General features: G+C 34.0%; 1 protein-coding gene across 3 annotated transcripts in view; it reads right to left on the bottom strand.

Moving 5' to 3' along the window:
- MGAT4C (MGAT4 family member C) overlaps positions 1-19,383 on the bottom strand; it is a 607,576-nt gene that overhangs the window by 291,702 nt on the left and 296,491 nt on the right. For all 3 annotated transcript variants that reach the window (XM_054696163.1, XM_054696162.1, XM_054696164.1), the window contains one exon: positions 5,845-5,955. In XM_054696163.1, coding sequence (XP_054552138.1) covers positions 5,845-5,928 — 84 coding nt within the window. In that variant the 5' untranslated portion in view covers positions 5,929-5,955. The remainder of the gene's footprint in view (positions 1-5,844; positions 5,956-19,383) is intronic.

The following is a 19,383-nucleotide window of genomic DNA, read 5'->3' as shown; positions in this document are numbered from 1 at the left end:
CTTAAAAATAGGAGGGGCCTCCCCTGGTGGTGCAGCTGTTGAGCTCTGGGCTGCAAAGCTGCACGCAGCCTCTGCAGCGCCAGTTTGATCCCTGGCCCCCGGCAAGGGTCCCACATAGCACGCAGACCTCTCCTGCCCCCCACCGCTGCTCCCCTCAGCAGTGTACTTGGTCGTTCTGCCTGTTCTGCTCCCCGCTCTGGCTCTGTTGAATTCTCTCACCCTCCCGTGCTTCTGACTGCACTCAGTGCTTGTGTAAATAAATAAATAAATCTTTAAAAAAAATCTTAAAAATAGGAAGTAATAAAATTAAAATTAATTACTTGAAAAATCCCATATTTGACATATGATTTTCTCTGTTGTGACATAGAATACATAACTGGACTCATGATCTGTCTAAATTTAGGATTTGAAAATTAAATAAGAATTTGAAAACTTATATACAACTATCTTTCTCTCTCTTTTAAGTGTGATATACTTTGAGTTCCATTTTGTGGACTACTTCAAACTCTCATTCACACATTATATGTAATTTTCAGGTTATACTTTGTGGATGAAACCTTGATTTCATGTACTTAGTGTTCAACAGTCATGTTGACTGAAAGAAAACTCATGGTGTTCTTGCTAATGAATTAAAAATGATTGTAAATATTTCTCTGCCTTATTATATAGTTCCATTCGTGTTCCTACTAATATTTTTGTACAGCTATTTAAAAATCTTTGTGTACCCTACACTGCACAATGTTATTGTCATAACCTATGAGAAAGTAATTAGTCTTCATATTGTCAATTGAATAATGTTGCCTAAATTCAATGAGCTTAAGCAATATTTCCAAGATTACAAAATCAGTAAGGGTGAAAAATCTAGTATAAAAACTAAGTCATTTCTATCTCTACTTCCAAAACTCTCTGACTTAAGCATGAAATCTCAATGTTTACTCACTTCAACATCCTAAGTGAATATTATTAGTAAGATAATCATTTACAAAAACCCTTAAACTGTCTTGCATACTGGTGTGACAGAGGTCTCCAAACTGTCTTCTATGGAATTTTGGGTGATATTTCGATTCTACTTTAGTTACATTGAAAACAAATTTTTAAAAAAATCTGAATATCACCCATATTTATGCATATGACCTTTCATCATGATGAGTCAAGTTGCTTCAAGATTCTTCTTACCCAAAACCAATTAATGACACCAAAACGGTTTCATGCTAGCGCCATTTAGGTATTTTCGGAAGAACATATATTTAAAAATAACAAATGTTTCGTTGCTAGTTGCATTCACCCTGGAATCTTCAAATGTGTGTAAAAATTATATTCCACACACATTACTGGTGCCATTTCATTTCACCTCTATAAACTTGGGTATCACTGTTCAATTTCTGATAAAGGATCTGGCACCATCTATTTTTGACCTATTTTAGGTTGTCTTTAGTGTGTAATTTGCATTTTGCTTTCTCGTATAAAAAAGCTCCCTCAAGGCAAAATGCTTTTATAAATATAAAAGTCTCCTTTGTTTCTGTTCAAAAACCAATTTGAAAATATTTTCCAAGGCTATTTTTCATACCTTTGCTTCCTAAACTTATCATCCCTCATGTAAATATACAGTAATGTCTTCCATTAAGAAAAATATATCTAAATGATAAATCTGGATTTTAGGCAACTCCTCAAAGCAAGTCCTTAAAAACCTGTAGTATATGAATTTTCTAATGGAATGTGTGTGTTTCTGTGTGTTTTATTTTGAAGTCAAGAGAATGAAGGACTAGACATAAAAGTTAATATTTCAAACAGTTTACTCCCTGTCTTCTAAAATTTATATCATAAGCTACAATCCATTATGTAATGGAATAAGTCTCTATTATAGAAAATTAATAATTAATCAAAATAACTGAAAAAGAAGACAAAGGAGAAAATAAAATTACAGTGCAAAAGCATATAAGATTAGGAAAACATTAATAAACTAATTACAAATTAGAATAAATATTACTTTGTTAAGTACAAAAATCCTAGATTAAAAATTGTACATATTCAAGTATGCAACTCCTTTAATTCATGGGCTATTTCTGTCTTTTAATAAAATTCTGTTTGTTGAGACTTAAATTTTTAAAATATTGGGGCCTCCCTGGTGGTGCAAGGGGCTCAGTCTCAGCACTATGAGGCTATCAGCAGCCACTGAAGCATGACTTCGATCCCTGGCCAGGGAGCTACCTACATGGCACAGCAGACCTCTCCGGTCTCACCAGCTGCTCCCCTTAGTAGAATATTTCAGTCAATTCATCTCTGAATTTGAAGAACTCTTAAAATGTGTGCTCCAGTAGGAAAAAGGAGAGTAGGAAAAGAAATTACCTCAAGATAGGAAAATCCATAACCAAAATAAAATTATGAGAAAATGGTATCAAGGAAGTAAAGGGGAAAATGTTTCAAAAGGATGGACTCATCAATTTTCAAATATTGGTGTAAAGCCAAGATGAGAACTGAAGTGTCCAGTGGACTTAATAAAAAGCAAGTCAAGGGACTAATAAGCTACCTACTGCACTAAGGAGGTACCTTAGCAAGTGAGGTGGCTTCTTAAGAAAGCTAGGAAAATTCATGAAGGTAGAGTAAAATTGGAGAGAACTGGAGATATAGGTATGGAAAAAGAAACTGAGATTTGCAAAAAAACAGAATTTCGTATAGAGTAGCAGAAATATGGATGGTATCTAGAGGGGAACTTGAAGTTCCTGCAATAGATTGGTAGGTATGTATGGTTAACATAGAGCCTTTCCATGGGAAGGATTCTAGTGCAAAAATAGAAGTGAAGATTAGGTGGATACCTGAGAAGTTGGAAGTAGAAGAGATATTGAAAGTTGATAAAAATTTGGGTGCTTTTTGATTTGAAGGCAAATGGGTGCAGAAATTTGTGAGATGATTTTTTGATTTTCACAAGGAAACTGAAGGCAATATTTGCTATAGAAAAGCAAGTGGTCAAAGAAGGTAAAGGAAATTTGCAAAGTAATCAGAAACATCATTTTCTAAAAGGAAACTTTCTAAAGTGCAGTCTTGAAACAATGGAAGGAGACAAAGTATGATAAGGGTGTCTCAATGTCTTTATGCTGATGAAGTAATGAATTTGCATTGTTCATCAAATGCCAGTCTTTTTTTCTGTAACTTATGAATTTTTGAAGATGGAAGATATAATTTTATCTGGAGAGGCTGTGAGGCTTGCAGGGAAGATATCATAGCACGAAGTGGCCTGTACTCTGAAACATAAAGGACAGACAGAACCTGAACATGAGACAATAGAACAAGCAGCATCTCAGCATGTGTAGCTAAAGGAAAAGCTTGAAAGTAAAACATTCTGGGAGATCCTGCTGTGCCATGCTCGTGGGGGCAGAGGTGCTAACTTTGCTTCTCTTCTCTGTCTTCTGAAATTGTGTGTATGTTATAACAAGTGCGATTTTGTACTTTTTAAAGGCAAAGGTAATAATGAAAATACACAAACACACACATATAGATGTATTTGTGTGCGTGTATGTGAGTACCATTAAATCTGGTTCTTGTCCTAGAAGGATATTTTAGTCCAACAAGCTTTCCTTCAAAACAGGAAAAGACAGAAACTAAAGGAGTTGGACTGTCTGCTGTTGTTCCCTCTGCATGTGCCTAAGGGCAGCAGACAATCTGGAGGACTGCAACCATAGAATGATAACGATTTAAAAAAAAAAAAAATACCGTCTGGACTCTTGGTGATATAATTGATTTCTGTTTTGTTTTTATTTTTGTGTATTTTAATTTTTTTTTGCCTCAATTCCTCTTCAGAACAGAATCTCTTTCAAAAGCAGGGTCATCTTCATATTTCTTTCAGTACAATGGACATAGCTGAAGTATGTAAATGCGAAGTATGTAATTAAAAAGAGGATAGGGGAAAAGGGGAAAATATGTCATTACTGTACTATTTTCAGGCTTATGTGCTAAAGGGCAGAACTATTTTTAAATATGAGGCATGTTCATCTCACTTAATGTCTCTGTCGGTAAGATATTCTTATATATTTGTCCTTAGCTAAATCTCAATATATTATAAATTAGCTATTTTCAAGCACATTCATTGACTCATCATTAAATTTGTATAGATATTATAGGTTTCACTTCTTTAATGAGCTACATACTCCCTTTCCTTGAAACATTTAGCAATGTAGAGAATCTATAAATACTTAATGAAATGATCAAAGGAATGAGAAAGGTTACTAATGACCTATTGGATTGATACTGTAAGCCACTTTAAACTTTTCAAGTTGGGAATACTATTTTGGAGTAAATCCTTAAAATGATTTGTAGTTAAATCTCATGGATATATATGTATATACACACACATACCATATATATATACACATAGGTTTAACTCAATCTCTGTCTGTGTCTCCCTCTCTGTCTCTCTCTATATATATGTATGTGTGTATATACATATATATATATAATATTATATGTAATTGAGTTACTAAAGACAAGAAAAAAGTTCACAAATTCACATTTAAAATATTTATCAATTTATGTGTAAAATATAGAAGCAGAAGAAGTCAGGATTTTTTTAAGTAAACTCATGATTGATTTTGTAAAAAAGTTTATTGAAATGCTGCTGGGACAGTGAAAACTCTCTTCCCATTTCATATTAAAATGCCATTATTGGAAAACATATATACTTTCTTAAGATGGGACACATTATCAGAATGGAGTGAGGAAATTAGAGTTTAGCTCATTCTTGGTCTAAGTATTTAATGTAATATACAGATGTTTATATGTTGCACATCTAGAACTTATATAATGCTAAAATATAACGTTTTTTGCTAAACAGTTATAAAACATAAAAGTGAAACAAAAATATATTTAGCTTGAAAAATAGTCTTTTGATATTCACTTATTATTTTCTGAAAAAATGCTTCCCAAGAATACATAGAGCTATATAAATGCAAACTTAAATGATAACTTCTGTAGACTTTACATATACAATGTAAAAATCAGCATTATCTAAAATTAATGATACGCATGTCAAATATTTGTCCATACTTTCACACATGTTTATAAATATATACATACATGTGTCTATATATGGTATGTACATATCTATAGGAATATATATATATACACACACACACTCACTCAAACATCTTAAACTATTCCTTGACATTTTAGATGTGAACTCAGTACAGTTTATATCAGGAAAAGATTATTATAGATATATGAAATCACATTACAAATGAATGAATTTTATATAGAAAAACAATTTTACATTTTGTACATATGTGAACATTTTATTTAGATCTATAATGACAGATGTAGACAAATTTACCCAGAGTTATCATCTCTAGCTTTTACAATTTTTAAAATTAAAGGAGGCTACAGTGGTCAGAAATATTTATAAGTAAACCCAAAGCCAAATTTCTTTAGGATCTTGAAGCTTTATGATGGTAAGCTGCTGGGCATTAATAACATCACTGGTCAGGGGAAAACTTAAATACATGGACCACTCTCAGCCATGATATTAAACACCCACTTTTTCCCTTTTGTCCTGACCAGGAGATCTATGCCATAAAACACAAAATAGCACTATATTTCATTCAACAGAAGAATAATTTAATACTCCCCTACCTCCAATACAAATTTCACATGTGCAGTATGACTTAATGTATCAGTTTTATTTTACTATAATGTGCAAGCAAAAGCATTATGAAAAAAAAATATAGTTCAAAAGGAAAGAAAACATTTTATGATTTGTAACATAGAATAGTTTCTCTGCTCCCTAGCCACATTCTGGTTTAAAAGAATTTCTTATCAAACTCTCACCATAGCAAAGAAAAAGAAAGCTTCTCTTACCAGAGTGGGATAAAGCTTCAACCTTGCAATAACGTTTTCTGCAGCTCTTGTTTGAAAAGACGGATCCAAAGCAGCTTTGTGCATACAACTGATTTGGCTGATCTCCAGTCCCTGCACAAAAAACAGTATAATTGGCTCTCAAAAAAGTGTTGTAAACATTCATCATGATGGCACTTGCATGTTGAATATAGTCACAGTTACACTAGCCGACTTTTTTCAAACAGACCAATTGCATTTCCACTTTTAATACATGCTGTTTGGTTTTCTCTAACACTGAGATTACTATCTTGAAAGATATCATGAATTTGTGAGTATCAACTCTACTACTATGTCAAAACCTTTGAGTTCTGAAAATGCAGTTTGAGCCTGAAAATTAAAAAAAAAAAAACACATTTTAAATTAAGATGACATTATATGATATATATATATATATATTACTTGTCATCTATATGTCTTGATTTTAAAATTTGACAATATACAGTCCTTTGTTTATATGTTAATGAAATATTGTTATTATTAAGTCTCTTTCATTCATAATTTGATAAAAGTCAAGTTAACATTCCACATCTCTACTTTGCACAGAAGCCACATCAATAAATGCCTACCACACACCCTAGAGTCTAAGACGAACTGTGCTGGATTTCTAAGTCTCATTAAATATTCCACTGTTCCTTTGCCCAAACCTTCAAAGGGGTCCAGACACAATCACATCCTTTAATTTTTATGGGAGCAATGAAGGGGTCATAGAGCCTGGGCTTTTTTCTTACTTTCAGACATTCAATTTTTATGGGAACTTTAACTGATTATAACTATGAGTGGCATATTCCTGTAACAAAAAAAAATGTGAATGTTAGATCAAAAAATAAAAGCCTCCATGAAAAACACAGTCTCATTTGTATCACTTCTTATAACAATCTAAGCAATGCATTGATCTTACAACTACAAGAATCTCTGTCTTGCTTCCCATGTGTATGAGGCCTTTCAGCAGTTATCAGCAGTGGCACTGTATGAGAAATATGAATTAACTGCAAAGGGGGTCTTTTTTTGCATTTTAATACCTGATAGCTTATTTTAATCAAACAATTTAATCAAATAAGCAAAACAATTTATGACTATACAAATTATGTTTGCATAAATATCTAAAAATTATAAATTATGGCATATTTACATCTTTTAAAAGTTAAGATATTCTAACTGTAAACTTTCTGTGTTGCTGAGGCTTTTTTAGCAAAATCTTTAAATTAAAAGAATCTAAAATTTTGAAAGCTGACCATTCCTTACTTTTCTTTATAGATGTTATTGCATTTGAAAGATGTTGTAATTCAAATACTGCAAACCAATATATACTACTCCTCTAAGATTACAGATAACTGACTTTATTATGCTACTTAGACAGGGAGAATATGGAGGAAGAAATCCTAGATACTGTAAAGTTGGTTTCAGTGAACTTTTATCTCCCATATATGATATTTGTCTTTACAAAACTTTCAATTACTATTTTTAAGTTAATTATTTCATCAGAAAAGTAAAATTTATTGTTTTCTAAAGCTAGAATTCTGAAAGGGTAAATGATTTGACAAATTACAAAAATATTTAAAAGATTTATTTATTTATACATAAAAAAACTAGGGTATAGGTCAGAGGTGCAGAGGGTGAGAGGATTCACCAGAGAAAGAATGGGAAGCAGAACAGGCAGATTTACTGAAATGCACTGCTGAGGGGAGCAGCAGGTGAGACAGGAGAGATCTGCTGCACCATGTAGGTCACCTCCCTGGCTGGGGATAGAACTCATGCCACAGTGGCTGGCGATAGTTTGATAGTGCTAAGAAACTATGTATCTAAGACTTAAAAACAACTTTTTTTATGGTTTCGCTTGCTGATTGGAAATGGGGAATATAACTCTGGAGAATCTTATATTTGCCATTGCAAATTGTAGAGCCTGAAGGTTTATATCTAGGCCTAATGATTTTGGACACAATTTGAAAGTAATCTTCAAAAAGGTCATTTTTATTTTTATTATTTAATTTGAACAATTTTGAAAATTCATCTATAGTCTATTAACTATCAACTGAGCGACAGATTCTTTAAGTTAAAGTTGTTAGAATATAGTAGTGAATAAGATAAATACCTTTCATTTTATGTTATTTTAAATCTTCCTAAATATAATAGAATTACTTTACTTTTTTTTTCCCTGAAAAAAAAAAAAAAAAGTCACTGTATCTGAGTTCCCAGCTTTTCCAGCCCACCTAACCTGTTTATTTTTTTAGTTTTTTTTTAAAGATTTATTTATTTATGCATACAAGAGCTGGGGTACAGGCCAGAGATGCACGGGGTGAGAGGATACACCAGAGACAGAATGGGGAACAGAACAGGCAGACTGACTGAAATACACTGCTGATGGGAGCAGTGGGCAAGACAGGAGAGGTCTGCTGCACCGTGTGGGTTGCCCCCTGGCTGCCTGTGGATCGAACTCGTGCTGCAGAGGCTGTGGATTGCTTCATAGTGTGGTGCTTAACCCCTTGTGCCACCAGGGAGGCCCTTAATATGTTTATTGAATGTTTTTAAACTTCAACCATGAAACTTCTTAGATGTTCAACTTTCTTCTGCTAATTCCTCTCATTGATATCAACTATTCCCTCTGCCTTGAATTATTCTCATCAGTTTAAAATCCTGCTTTAATATTTTCCCGAATTAACAACAATTACCTCACCTAGCTTTTTCAAAGTGTCCATACTCATCAAGTCATAAAATTGACCTCATATACTTGATCTTCCATTAGTACATGACCTAGTTTACTAAATCCTTCTTAAACATTGTCTTCACTTGACTTAAGTGTATGTCACATTCTTATGATATTTCTTAACTATAGAGCCCATTCCATCCCAGATGTACTTGCTGGCTTTTCCACCTCTGTCTGAATTATGTTTGGAATTCTCTTTGATCGGTCCTGGATTCCTTTCTCTTCTTGATCTTATACTTGCTCTGCTTGTGTTTTAATTCAGGTGCCTAGCTTTAAATATTATCTTAATTGTTTTTAATCTGCAGTCTGACCTCTCCACTGTGCTCCAAAGGTAGTTCACCATCTGCTAACTGATCTCAATTATTGGCTCTGTAACTGACATTTTTAAATTCAAACATTGTAAAAACAGAACAATTGATACTATTATGTCCGTCCAAATCTCTAGTCTTTCTAGTTCTAGTAAAATCCACCAATTGTTTAGTATAAACCCACAGGCGTATATTTTATTTTTTATTGTACAAAAATGCATAACAAAACAATTACCATCTCAACTATTTCTAAGTGTACAATTCTGTAGTATCAAGTATTTTCACATGACTGTGCAACCATTGCCAGAATTTTTTTTTTAACATTTTAGAAAAACTGAAATTCTATGTCCATTAGCAATTCCTCAGTGACCTATTCATATAGATGAATATGTAAGTATCAATGCTGAATGAAAAAACCAAATAGAATGACTATATACTCTACAATTTCATTCATATAAAATTCTAACTTATAGTATAAGAAAATGTATCAGATGTTGCCTGAAGATTAGAAGTGTTAGGACTGATAGAAAAGGAGTGTTTTGAGGGATAGTCAATGGACACAGGAAAGTTTTATGGGTAACAGATATTCATTGTATTGATTGTCTTGGTGTTTTATGAGTGTATACTTTAAACTGCACACTATAAATATGCGTAACTTAATTTATGTAAAGTATGTCTCAATATAAACATTTGCCATAAACTTGCAAATAAAATTCCTAAGATCAATAAGAAAATGATAGTCGATCTAATGTTCGAAGGCAAAAATATTTGTACAGCACAGGCACTTCACAAAAGATGTGAATATTCAAATGGTCAATATCATATGCTATTTCAAGAGCTATTTCTCATTGTTTCTCATCTGTAAAATGCATGCTCAACATATTAAACTGTTTCCTGAGACACTGATAACATTTTCTTTCCTATTAGAGTTATACTCACAGTTATGTTCACTATGAAAATTCACTTAGTTATTTAAGAGTTTGCACTTTTATGGATATGTGTAATGCTTCAAAAATATATAAATATATACACGGATATATAATGTATAAAATATATACATATTCAAAAGTTACATAGTTACAGATAGATAAATACAACAGAATCATTGTCATATGTGTTGTTTAGAACAGAATTTAAAATGTTTTTGATAACATATTGCTAAGGCAACAATCTATTTTGTCCTGATAATGAAAACAAATCACACAAATAAGGTTAAAATGTTCCTGCAGAAAAAATATCTATTTGACTAATTACCACAGGAAGACTTCCCAGATGTCATTGTTAAGGTAAATACAATACATTTTTTCCTCAAAATAATACATCATTAGGGCCTCCCAGGTGGCGCAGCGGTTGAGCGCTGTGTTGCGAAGCTGCCCGCGGCCTCTGCGGCGCTGGTTCCATCCCCAGCTGTTCCCCGGCCACCGGAGGAGGGTCCCACATGGCCTCTCCTGCCGCCCGCTGCTCCCCTCAGCAGTGTACCTCAGTCCTTCTGCCTGCTCTGCTCCCTGCTCTGGCTCTGGTGAATTCTCTCACCCTCCCGCGCTTCTGACTGTACCCAGTGCATGTATAAACAAAACAAACAAACAAATAAATAAATAAAACATGCCTCTATAAAAAAAAAAAATAATACATCATTAAAGGACAGACATTTCTTTGTATTTATTTTACATTATGATTATGTGCTTATGAAGCTTCTTGAGGTTCTGACTTAGAGAACACTTTATTTTTTTTTTCAGATTTACAAAATGTCATAACAGAAAAAACCCACAATGATATCTTAACATATATATTATCTTATTGTCTTTTCCCTCATATTACTAATAATATGAATTGTATATATTATTTTCTACAGTGCCCACTGTTCACATAATAAAAACTACTATTAGGGTTTGAGTAAATCATTCAGTCCTTTCTTCCAATATATATGGATGGGATTATTTATGCTGGAAAATGTGTGAATATCACAGTCATACAGAAAAATATTTGAATATATGCAAATTTTGCAAGTTGTATTATTAATATGCATACATTCCCACATCCTTGAAAGGTAATACTAACCTTCCTGACTACAAGGAAACAATCAGATAGTGAATGTGAACTGCCTGGAATAAACCTTACACACTGTAAATGAAAACATTATACATTAACGTGTAAAATATGTCCTAATCTAAATGCAGGTTTCCCTTCCTACATGAAAGTAGGAAATGCCTACAAAACCTTTCATCAGTCAAAATGACTTACAATGAGAAGCCATTCATTACCATTAATTTATATGAAAAAAAAAAAAAAACTTTGAGCATTCCCAGACACACAAACAAAAGCCCTATAAAAGCACACCAAACAATATATAAAGCCTAAATAACACTATCATATTCAGGAAAGATATGATTAATATACAGATCGTTTAAAGTAGCTCCTGAGAAGGAGTTTGGTGGTGCTACTCTTACTGCTCAAGGTGTGTAACTGAAACTTTCAAAAATCAGGGGATACCTGTACTTACATTATCACCATGCACTAGTAACAAGATGACATTTTGGCCATGTATCACTACTGTTTCCTAGATAAGCTTGGAAAATAATGATGTCAAATGGATATAAATATGAATAAATCCAAGGAGAACAGATATTATAGACTAGAGATCCCATAGCAGAAACAGTATGCCAAAAGGGAATACTTTCTCAAAAGGAGCAGCATTCTGTTTATGTAACTGTGACTGAGCACTTCAGCCTGAGTGAAAATGAATGACTGGAAATACCTTGCCTGTAAATTAAAACATGTCAATAAAGGGCCTCCCTGGTGATGCATGGGGTTAAGTCTCAGCAGACCTCTCCTGTCTTGTCTGCGGCTCCCATCAGCAGTGGATTTCAGTCATTCTGCCTGTTCTGCTCCCCACTCTGTCTCTGATGAATCCTCTCATCCCCCTGCACCTCTGGCCTACACCCTAGCTCTTGTATGCATAAATAAATTAAATAAATAAATCTTTAAAAAAGTCAATAAACTTATAAATGTTTAAAGATTACTACTACTAAATGAAATCAATACATTGCTTAAGTATCCATTATACTAAAATAGGAACAAGTTTAATCAAACTGCTTTCATAAGAGGCCAATGGATTCACCAGAATCTGATCACTTTGTAACTTTTAATGCTGTAGGAGGACTTAGTTTATAATCTCTCTCAATATTTCCTTAGAGAAAACTTGGATCTCTTTAAATCATAAGGAAACCTATAGGGAAAGGAGAAAAGGCATGGGAAAAATTTAAATGATGAAGAGCATGTAAAGAAAACACTAAACAAACAAAAAAAAAATGCCATTAATGTCAAGTCTTCACTCATTTCTTTTATCATGGCATACATATGTCAGGACATTGCATTGTACATATCAGAATATGTATATGTATGACTGTTGAAACAAATGCAAGTCATTTGAGAAAAATAATTTCTCTCTATATATATTTTTTAAGATTTATGTATTTATTTATTTATTTATACAAGCACTGGGTACAGTCAGAAGCGTGGAAGGGTGAGAGGATTCACCAGAGACAGAGAGGGGAGCAGAACAGACAGATTGATAAAGAAATACACTGCTGAGGGGAGCAGCGGGCATGGCAGGAGAGGTCTGCACACCATGTGGGACCCTCGCTGGTGGCCGGGGATCAAACCGGCACTGCAGAGGCTGTGGGCAACTTCGCATGCAGCCCAGTGCTCAATCGCTGTGCTACCAGGGAAGGCCTAATTTCTATAATTTTTAATAAGATTTTTAAAAAATGCCTGGATTCCATCAAGAAGTAGCTCAATGGTGGCAATGGAGCAAAGGTACTGACTAAAGAAGTTGAAGTTCTTTGAGACAAGGGAATTTTTTCATGTTCTGATATAATGGGAGTTACATGGGGTGCATATATTTTTTATCAAAACTCATCAAAAATTTATTGTTTGTAAAGTGTATGTCAAATAAATATATTTATACTAAGAAAAATTATACTAATGCAAAAAAGAAAGTGCAGTATACAACTCTAAAAGAATGCTATTCACAAATGATGTCCTTGAGTTATGCAGCAGAGATAATCCTTCAATGCTGTGTCTTATTCCTTGGTATATCATTTAAAATTTCATCTTCTCTGTGAAGCATTTATCAAATGTATACTCTGTCTCCTTTAGCACATCTGTAGATTTTGCAACTTAATAAAATTAAGTATGCAAACAACTATACTTAATATGATCTTTCAATGGCATATAATAAACTGCATAATAAATAAGCTGAACTTCATATTAGTTTTTAAAGATTGTAAACCAATACATAAAAATAGGATATATCAACATTGACTAACCTATATTACATTTAAAAAGTGTACAAAATATAAATATAATTAAATGAAAGTTGAAATTGAATGGCAATACTCAGTTAATATCATTTTATTTCCTTTTCTCATCCCCTTTCCTTTCTTAATTATGCCCTTTTCCTAACCTCATTCTCATTCCTCTTCTGCTTATTCTCATTATGATAGCAGCTAATATTTATTCAATCACTTCTATATGCCAATTGCTGCTTTGAGTGTCTTGTATAGTGTAATTTTCTTATATCCACCTAGTCTCCTCTTTATGAGGTCCTTTCAGCTTCTGCTTCCAAGTAATGTCTGTGCATGATAATTGTACAAATATATACGCATACATTTATATATGTGTGTGTATGTGTATATATACATATATATATATACACATACACACACATATATAAATATATACACATACACACACACACACACACACACACCCTGAGAGAGAGAGAGAGAGAGAGAGACTGATAAATATTGAAAACATCATTTTTTTACAACATTGTTAACATTTGTTGTATATCTATGATTTCCTAAAGAAAGTGGATCAACTGTCAATCTCATTTAGTTATATTGAAGGCAATATTCCTTTGCTTCATGGTACTTTATAATTTTTTTTTCCTTTGTGTTTGGTTTTCAGAAGTTTTACTATGAATTGGTTAGATTTTCTTTACATTCAAGATTCTTATAGCTTCTTCAATCTTTGGTATTGTATCTTTTGTCAGATCTAGAAAATTATTCGTCATTATTTCTAAAATTTCACTCCTGCCAAATCTTTTCTATGACTAATTAAATGTACTTCTCATCATTTGCAAATCTCTGTTCTTTAAGATAGATATTCTTTGTTTAAATGCTTTAAAAGAAGATTAGACATTAATCCTCTCTTCCACAATGTCAATTTTCTTTACACCCACCTATTGAGTGCTGTGTTCTGTTTTCAAAATTTTCTGTGAAGGGCTATTTTTCACATTACATACCTAAATGCACACATTTTTAATTCCAACTTGCTGTTGACATTTTCTATATTTATTTTCCATGAAATAATTATATTTATTTTAAAATCTGCGTATGTTTAGCCTAATATCTACATAAAATGTGAATCTGTTCTATTTCTTTTTTGCTAGTAGAACTCTTCTGGAGGCTCCCTTGAAAGTTTTGGGGTACTAGTCATTTCCTCTTCCCTAACTCCAGTTGCTGACTTCCTAGTGGTTTGTTATAGATTATTATTGTATTATTTTAAAAAAAATATTTATTTATTTATGCATACAAGAACTGGGGTGTAAGCCAGAGGTGCGGGGAGGGGGTGAGAGGATTCACCAGAGAGAGTGGGGAGCAGAACAGGCAGATCTACTGAAATACACTGCTGAGGGGAGCAGTGGGTGAAACAGAAGTATGCTGCGCCATGTGGATTGCTCCCTGGCCGGCCAGGAATTGAACTTGTGCTGTAGTGGCTGGTGACAGCTTGATAGCACGGTTTTCAACCCCTGAGCCACCAGGGAGGCCCAGTATTGTCTTATTTTTTAAGTTATGAGAAACTATTTTCTTTTAATTTAGAGCAAGTTCTTATTTTTGCTCTGTGGGAGACTAAGACTGATATCTTTACTTGTTTCTAGCCAGAAATAATAGTTTGGACTAAGTTATTAAAATTTCTAATTCTTTACTTTCTCTTCTTTAAGTGGGGATATTGAACATAACCAATCAGATGATATATTTAAATCACAGGCAAGATTTCCTATGTAAAGCTAATTGCTGAGCATATTGTAAGTGATTAATAAAAGACAGGGGTGATAATTGCTGTCTATGTTCATTCATAAATAACAATAGCTTCTCACCACCACCACAATGTTAGGCAGGCAGGTATGAGTGGTGTGGTGGCTAAAAGATCACATTAGAAACTTGACCTCCTTACTTTTTCAGTTTTGTCATTTATAGTCTTTAACCTTTCTTTGTCTTGTTTTCAAATATACCTTTTGCTGGCCAGGATACCAATCCTTCCCCAGTTTCATGCATGAATTGCAGGCAAAAAATGGGAACTTGGGGCCTCCCTGGTGGTGCAAGGGGTTAAGTATCACACTATGAAGCAATCTGCAGCCTCTGCTGCACGAGTTCGATCCCCAGCCGGCCAGAGAGAAACCCACATGGCGAAGCAGACCTCTCCTGTCTTGCCCGCTGCTCCCCTCAGCAGTGTATTTCTGTAGATCTGCCTGTTCTGCTCCCTGCTTTGTCTCTGGTTAATCCTCTCACACACACATCCCCCCGCTGCATTTCTGGCCTGTACCCCAGCTCTTGTATGCATAAATAATAAACCTTAAATAAAAAAAATGGGAACTTGGCTTCAACATTGACATGGTCATTCATATGTCAGGTAAGCAAGCATCTCCCCTATATTATGAACTGACTTCTGTTTCTGAAACTATTACCAGAACTTTATCTTTATCCCAAACTGTAAGGAATGTTGGAAAATAGAACTTTTTAAATAGACACATGGCTTTCCCCATCCAAATTTGTCACACACATTTATTCACACTTGCCATGAACATGATTAAATTCTTATTATATACTATTTTCAAAATTGCAATGAATCATTTGAAAAGCAATCGCATGGCTAAACAAATTGTGAGTTACCTTATATGATAATGCTTCTAAAAAGCCAATAAAAGAGTCAGAAAAATATTACAGAAAAAAAAAAGTTCATTATTTTTTCACTGATTCTTTTTTTTTTAAAGATTTATTTATGTATGCATACAAGATCTGGGGTACAGGCCAGAGATGCGTGGGGTGAGAGGATTCACCAGAGACAGAGCGGGGAATATAACAGGCAGAGTGACTGAAATACACTGCTGAGGGGAGCAGCAGGCAAGATAGGAGAGGTCTGCTGCGCCATGTGGGTTGCTCTCTGGCCAGCCTGGGATCGAACTCATGCTGCAGAGGCTATGGATTCTTCATAGTTCTTACCCACTTGTGCCACCAGTGAGGCCCTCACTATTTCTCAGAAAACAGGTTTATTTTTAGTAAATACCTGAAATATAGAGGGCTACTAATTTTTAGAAAACACATTGGAAAACAATGCTATGCTATGTCACAGTTTATATATAATTAAAAATAGGTTTATATCAGAATAAAAGATAGATGATAAACACATTATTGTACAAAAAATCACATTGATTGTGCTTGCTTATCGATTTAAGCATAGATTTTATACAACAGCAATGAGTTGAATAAAACACTCCTTGAAAACCGAAGATTTTCAAGATGGAGAAATAAGCCAAAAGGGAAATTTGATGGCGTTGAGAATAATTTAAAAATAGCAACAGTGATTCATAAAAGGAGTGAACTTTCCAAAATTTGTAGGCATTCATGTCAAGTATAAGGAACTTCAAGTTCTGACAATGATATATCCAATACATTTTATGTTCTTTCTGTCTCTTAATAGATTTTGTTTATTCTATCTTTTTTCTTAAAACACCTCTTTCTATACATTGTTAAACCAAAAAGCAATACAAAGGGACTGCAGCTGCCTTTCAGTTGATAAATGAGTAATTTTATTATGGTGGTTTTAATTCTATTTTCCATTTATCTGCTCAGGCTGGTTGTGGATTATTTTATTCATTATTTAACTGAAAAACGTACATGAATCATTTCTTAATCTATAGCTTTAGCAATAAAGAAAGAAAGGAAAAGAACAGGATAGTAAATGTATTTGAATGAAAAGAGATTAATTTCTGCTACATTCCAGTATCAAATAATTCAGGCATACAAGTTGGACTTTCTTCAAATACATGGCCAATCTATTCAGCAGAGTTTCCTGTCTTTCTAGTAGTCTATGAGCATATATACTAATACGATAATTGAATAACCCTTTTTTGTGAAGAATTTCTATTTGAGGAAAGTTCACGCTTCTCTGAAGGAGGTTGAAGCTGGTTCAATTTCTATTACTAACTATGTCTCTTTGTTAAATAACTAAAAGTTTTATTTCTTTCATATAATTTTACTAGGAAAATGGTTTTCTAGACCTCTTAAACATTTCTGAAAATACAAAAATGAAAAAATAATACAGAAAGGACTTTCCTTCATAGAGACAACAAACTCTTTCTAAATATAATTCTCAGAAAATTAGAGTTTAGGAAAAGTACCTGATGACTAGCATCACATAAATTTCCCATTCTTGGCACAGCAGACCTCTCCTGTCTCGCCTGCTGCTTCCCTCAGCAGTGTATTTCAGTGGATCCCCTGGGCTGCTCCCCACTCTGTTTCTGGTGAATCCTCTCACCCCCTGCACCACTGGCCTGTACCCCAGTTCTTGAATGCATAAATAAATAAATCTTCAAAAAAACAATTTCTCATTCTTACTTCTGAATGGATGCTGAATATTAATCCAAATAAAATTACAGAAACAGTACAGTTTTAAAATCAGAAAACATGCAAGGAAAGTCACATACATATGCTTACAGGCAAAATTAGGGGACAAATTTGCAAATTATTTTGTACATAGTATTTTGGATTACAAAAATAAACAATGTGTTGTTTTCAAACATCCAGATCAGGTAATTTTACTCAACATCTTGCCAAAAAGGAAAATTTTCAAGAATGACTAAGATTTATAAATATTTCAGTTCTATATTGTAAAAGGATTTTCACTATGAAACTTATTTCTGATAAATTAAGAGACTCCTAAAACAGAGGTCAAGGTTAATTTGTTTTCAAAATTGAGTTCAATAGAAAGAAAAAAAGGAACAGACACCAGTCAAACAAATCTTTGAAATCCAACTGCAGAACTGGATCTGCTAGAAAAGGTGGGGGGTCCAATGGATTATGGGAGAAGATTTTTGGTTTTTGGTTGCGGGTATTATGTGATGACATACATTTGAAAGTATGTCAACCTATACCCTTAAAACATAGAAAATATTGTAAATAATTATTCCCACTATATATGTGTGTGTGACACAAATATATATATATATATACACACATATATATATAAATATATATATTTATATTTATATAAACAAAATAAATAGGGCCTCCTTGGTGGTGTAGGGGTTAAGTCTCAGCACTCTCAAACTATCCCCAGCCACTGCAGTGAGAGTTCAATCCCTGGCCAGGGAGCTGACCCACATGACTCAGTAGAACCTCTCCTGTCTCGCCCACTGCTCCCCTCAGCAGTGTATCTCAGTAGATCTGCCTGTTCTGCTCCCCTCTCTGTCTTTTTTTTTTAAAGATTTATTTATTTATTTATTTGTACAAGCACTGGGTACAGTCAGAAGTGCGGGAGGGTAAGAGAATTCACCAGAACCAGAGCAGGGAACAGAACAGGCAGACAGACGAAGTACACTGCTGAGGGGAGCAGCGGGCGGCAGGAGAGGTCTGCGCGCCATGTGGGACCCTCGCCTGGCGGCCAGTGATCGAACTAGCACTGCAGTGGCTGTGGGCAGCTTCGTAGCCCAGCGCTCAACCACTGTGCCACCAGGGGAGGCCCTCTCTGTCTTTTGTGAATCCTCTAATACCCCACACCTCTGGCCTGCACTTCAGTTCTTGTATGCATAAAAATATAAATAATAAATAAAATTTTGATTCAAGATATGTCTACTTCAGTCAACTTCTCATAAACCCTTTTCACAAGGAAAGCTAAGGGAGGAGGCAAATTTATCTATATAGGCAGAGGGCGCTGGCATAACAGTTAAGGAAAATTAGGTAGATGAAATGAAAAATGCATTTTTAAAAGATGTATAACACCCTATGGAAATCTTCATCTTATTCCCAAGTAGGAAGGCCTCCTAGAAACTTCATCACCATCTGATAGAATGGTTTCCTGTATCAATTCACTGATATGTATTTAACTAGATTCACAAGAAGTGTGGACAGCATTTTCAAATTTAAGATTTTTGGATACCAATCAAGAATGATTGAGTAAGAATCTCAAGTAAGAATCTCAAGTAAGCAAAATAGTTCTGGAAGTCCCTATTTCTAGCAATTAAAGGAATAATGACCGTCATCAGTATTAGAATCCACTGTTTTAAGAATATATATATATATATATATATATATATATATATATGTGTGTGTGTGTGTGTGTTATATGTATATATTTTACCCTGATGACAATATATAACATTATATAGATTGGAGTGGGCGGAGCAACATGGCGGCGAGGAGACGCTGC

This window comes from Talpa occidentalis, unplaced genomic scaffold (genome assembly GCF_014898055.3).
Source record: "Talpa occidentalis isolate TD23 unplaced genomic scaffold, MPIMG_talOcc4v2.1 talOcc4.16, whole genome shotgun sequence".
Taxonomy (NCBI): Eukaryota; Metazoa; Chordata; class Mammalia; order Eulipotyphla; family Talpidae; genus Talpa; species Talpa occidentalis.
The sequence above is the reverse complement of the archived record's forward strand: the minus strand, read 5'-3'. Positions and strand labels throughout refer to the sequence as shown.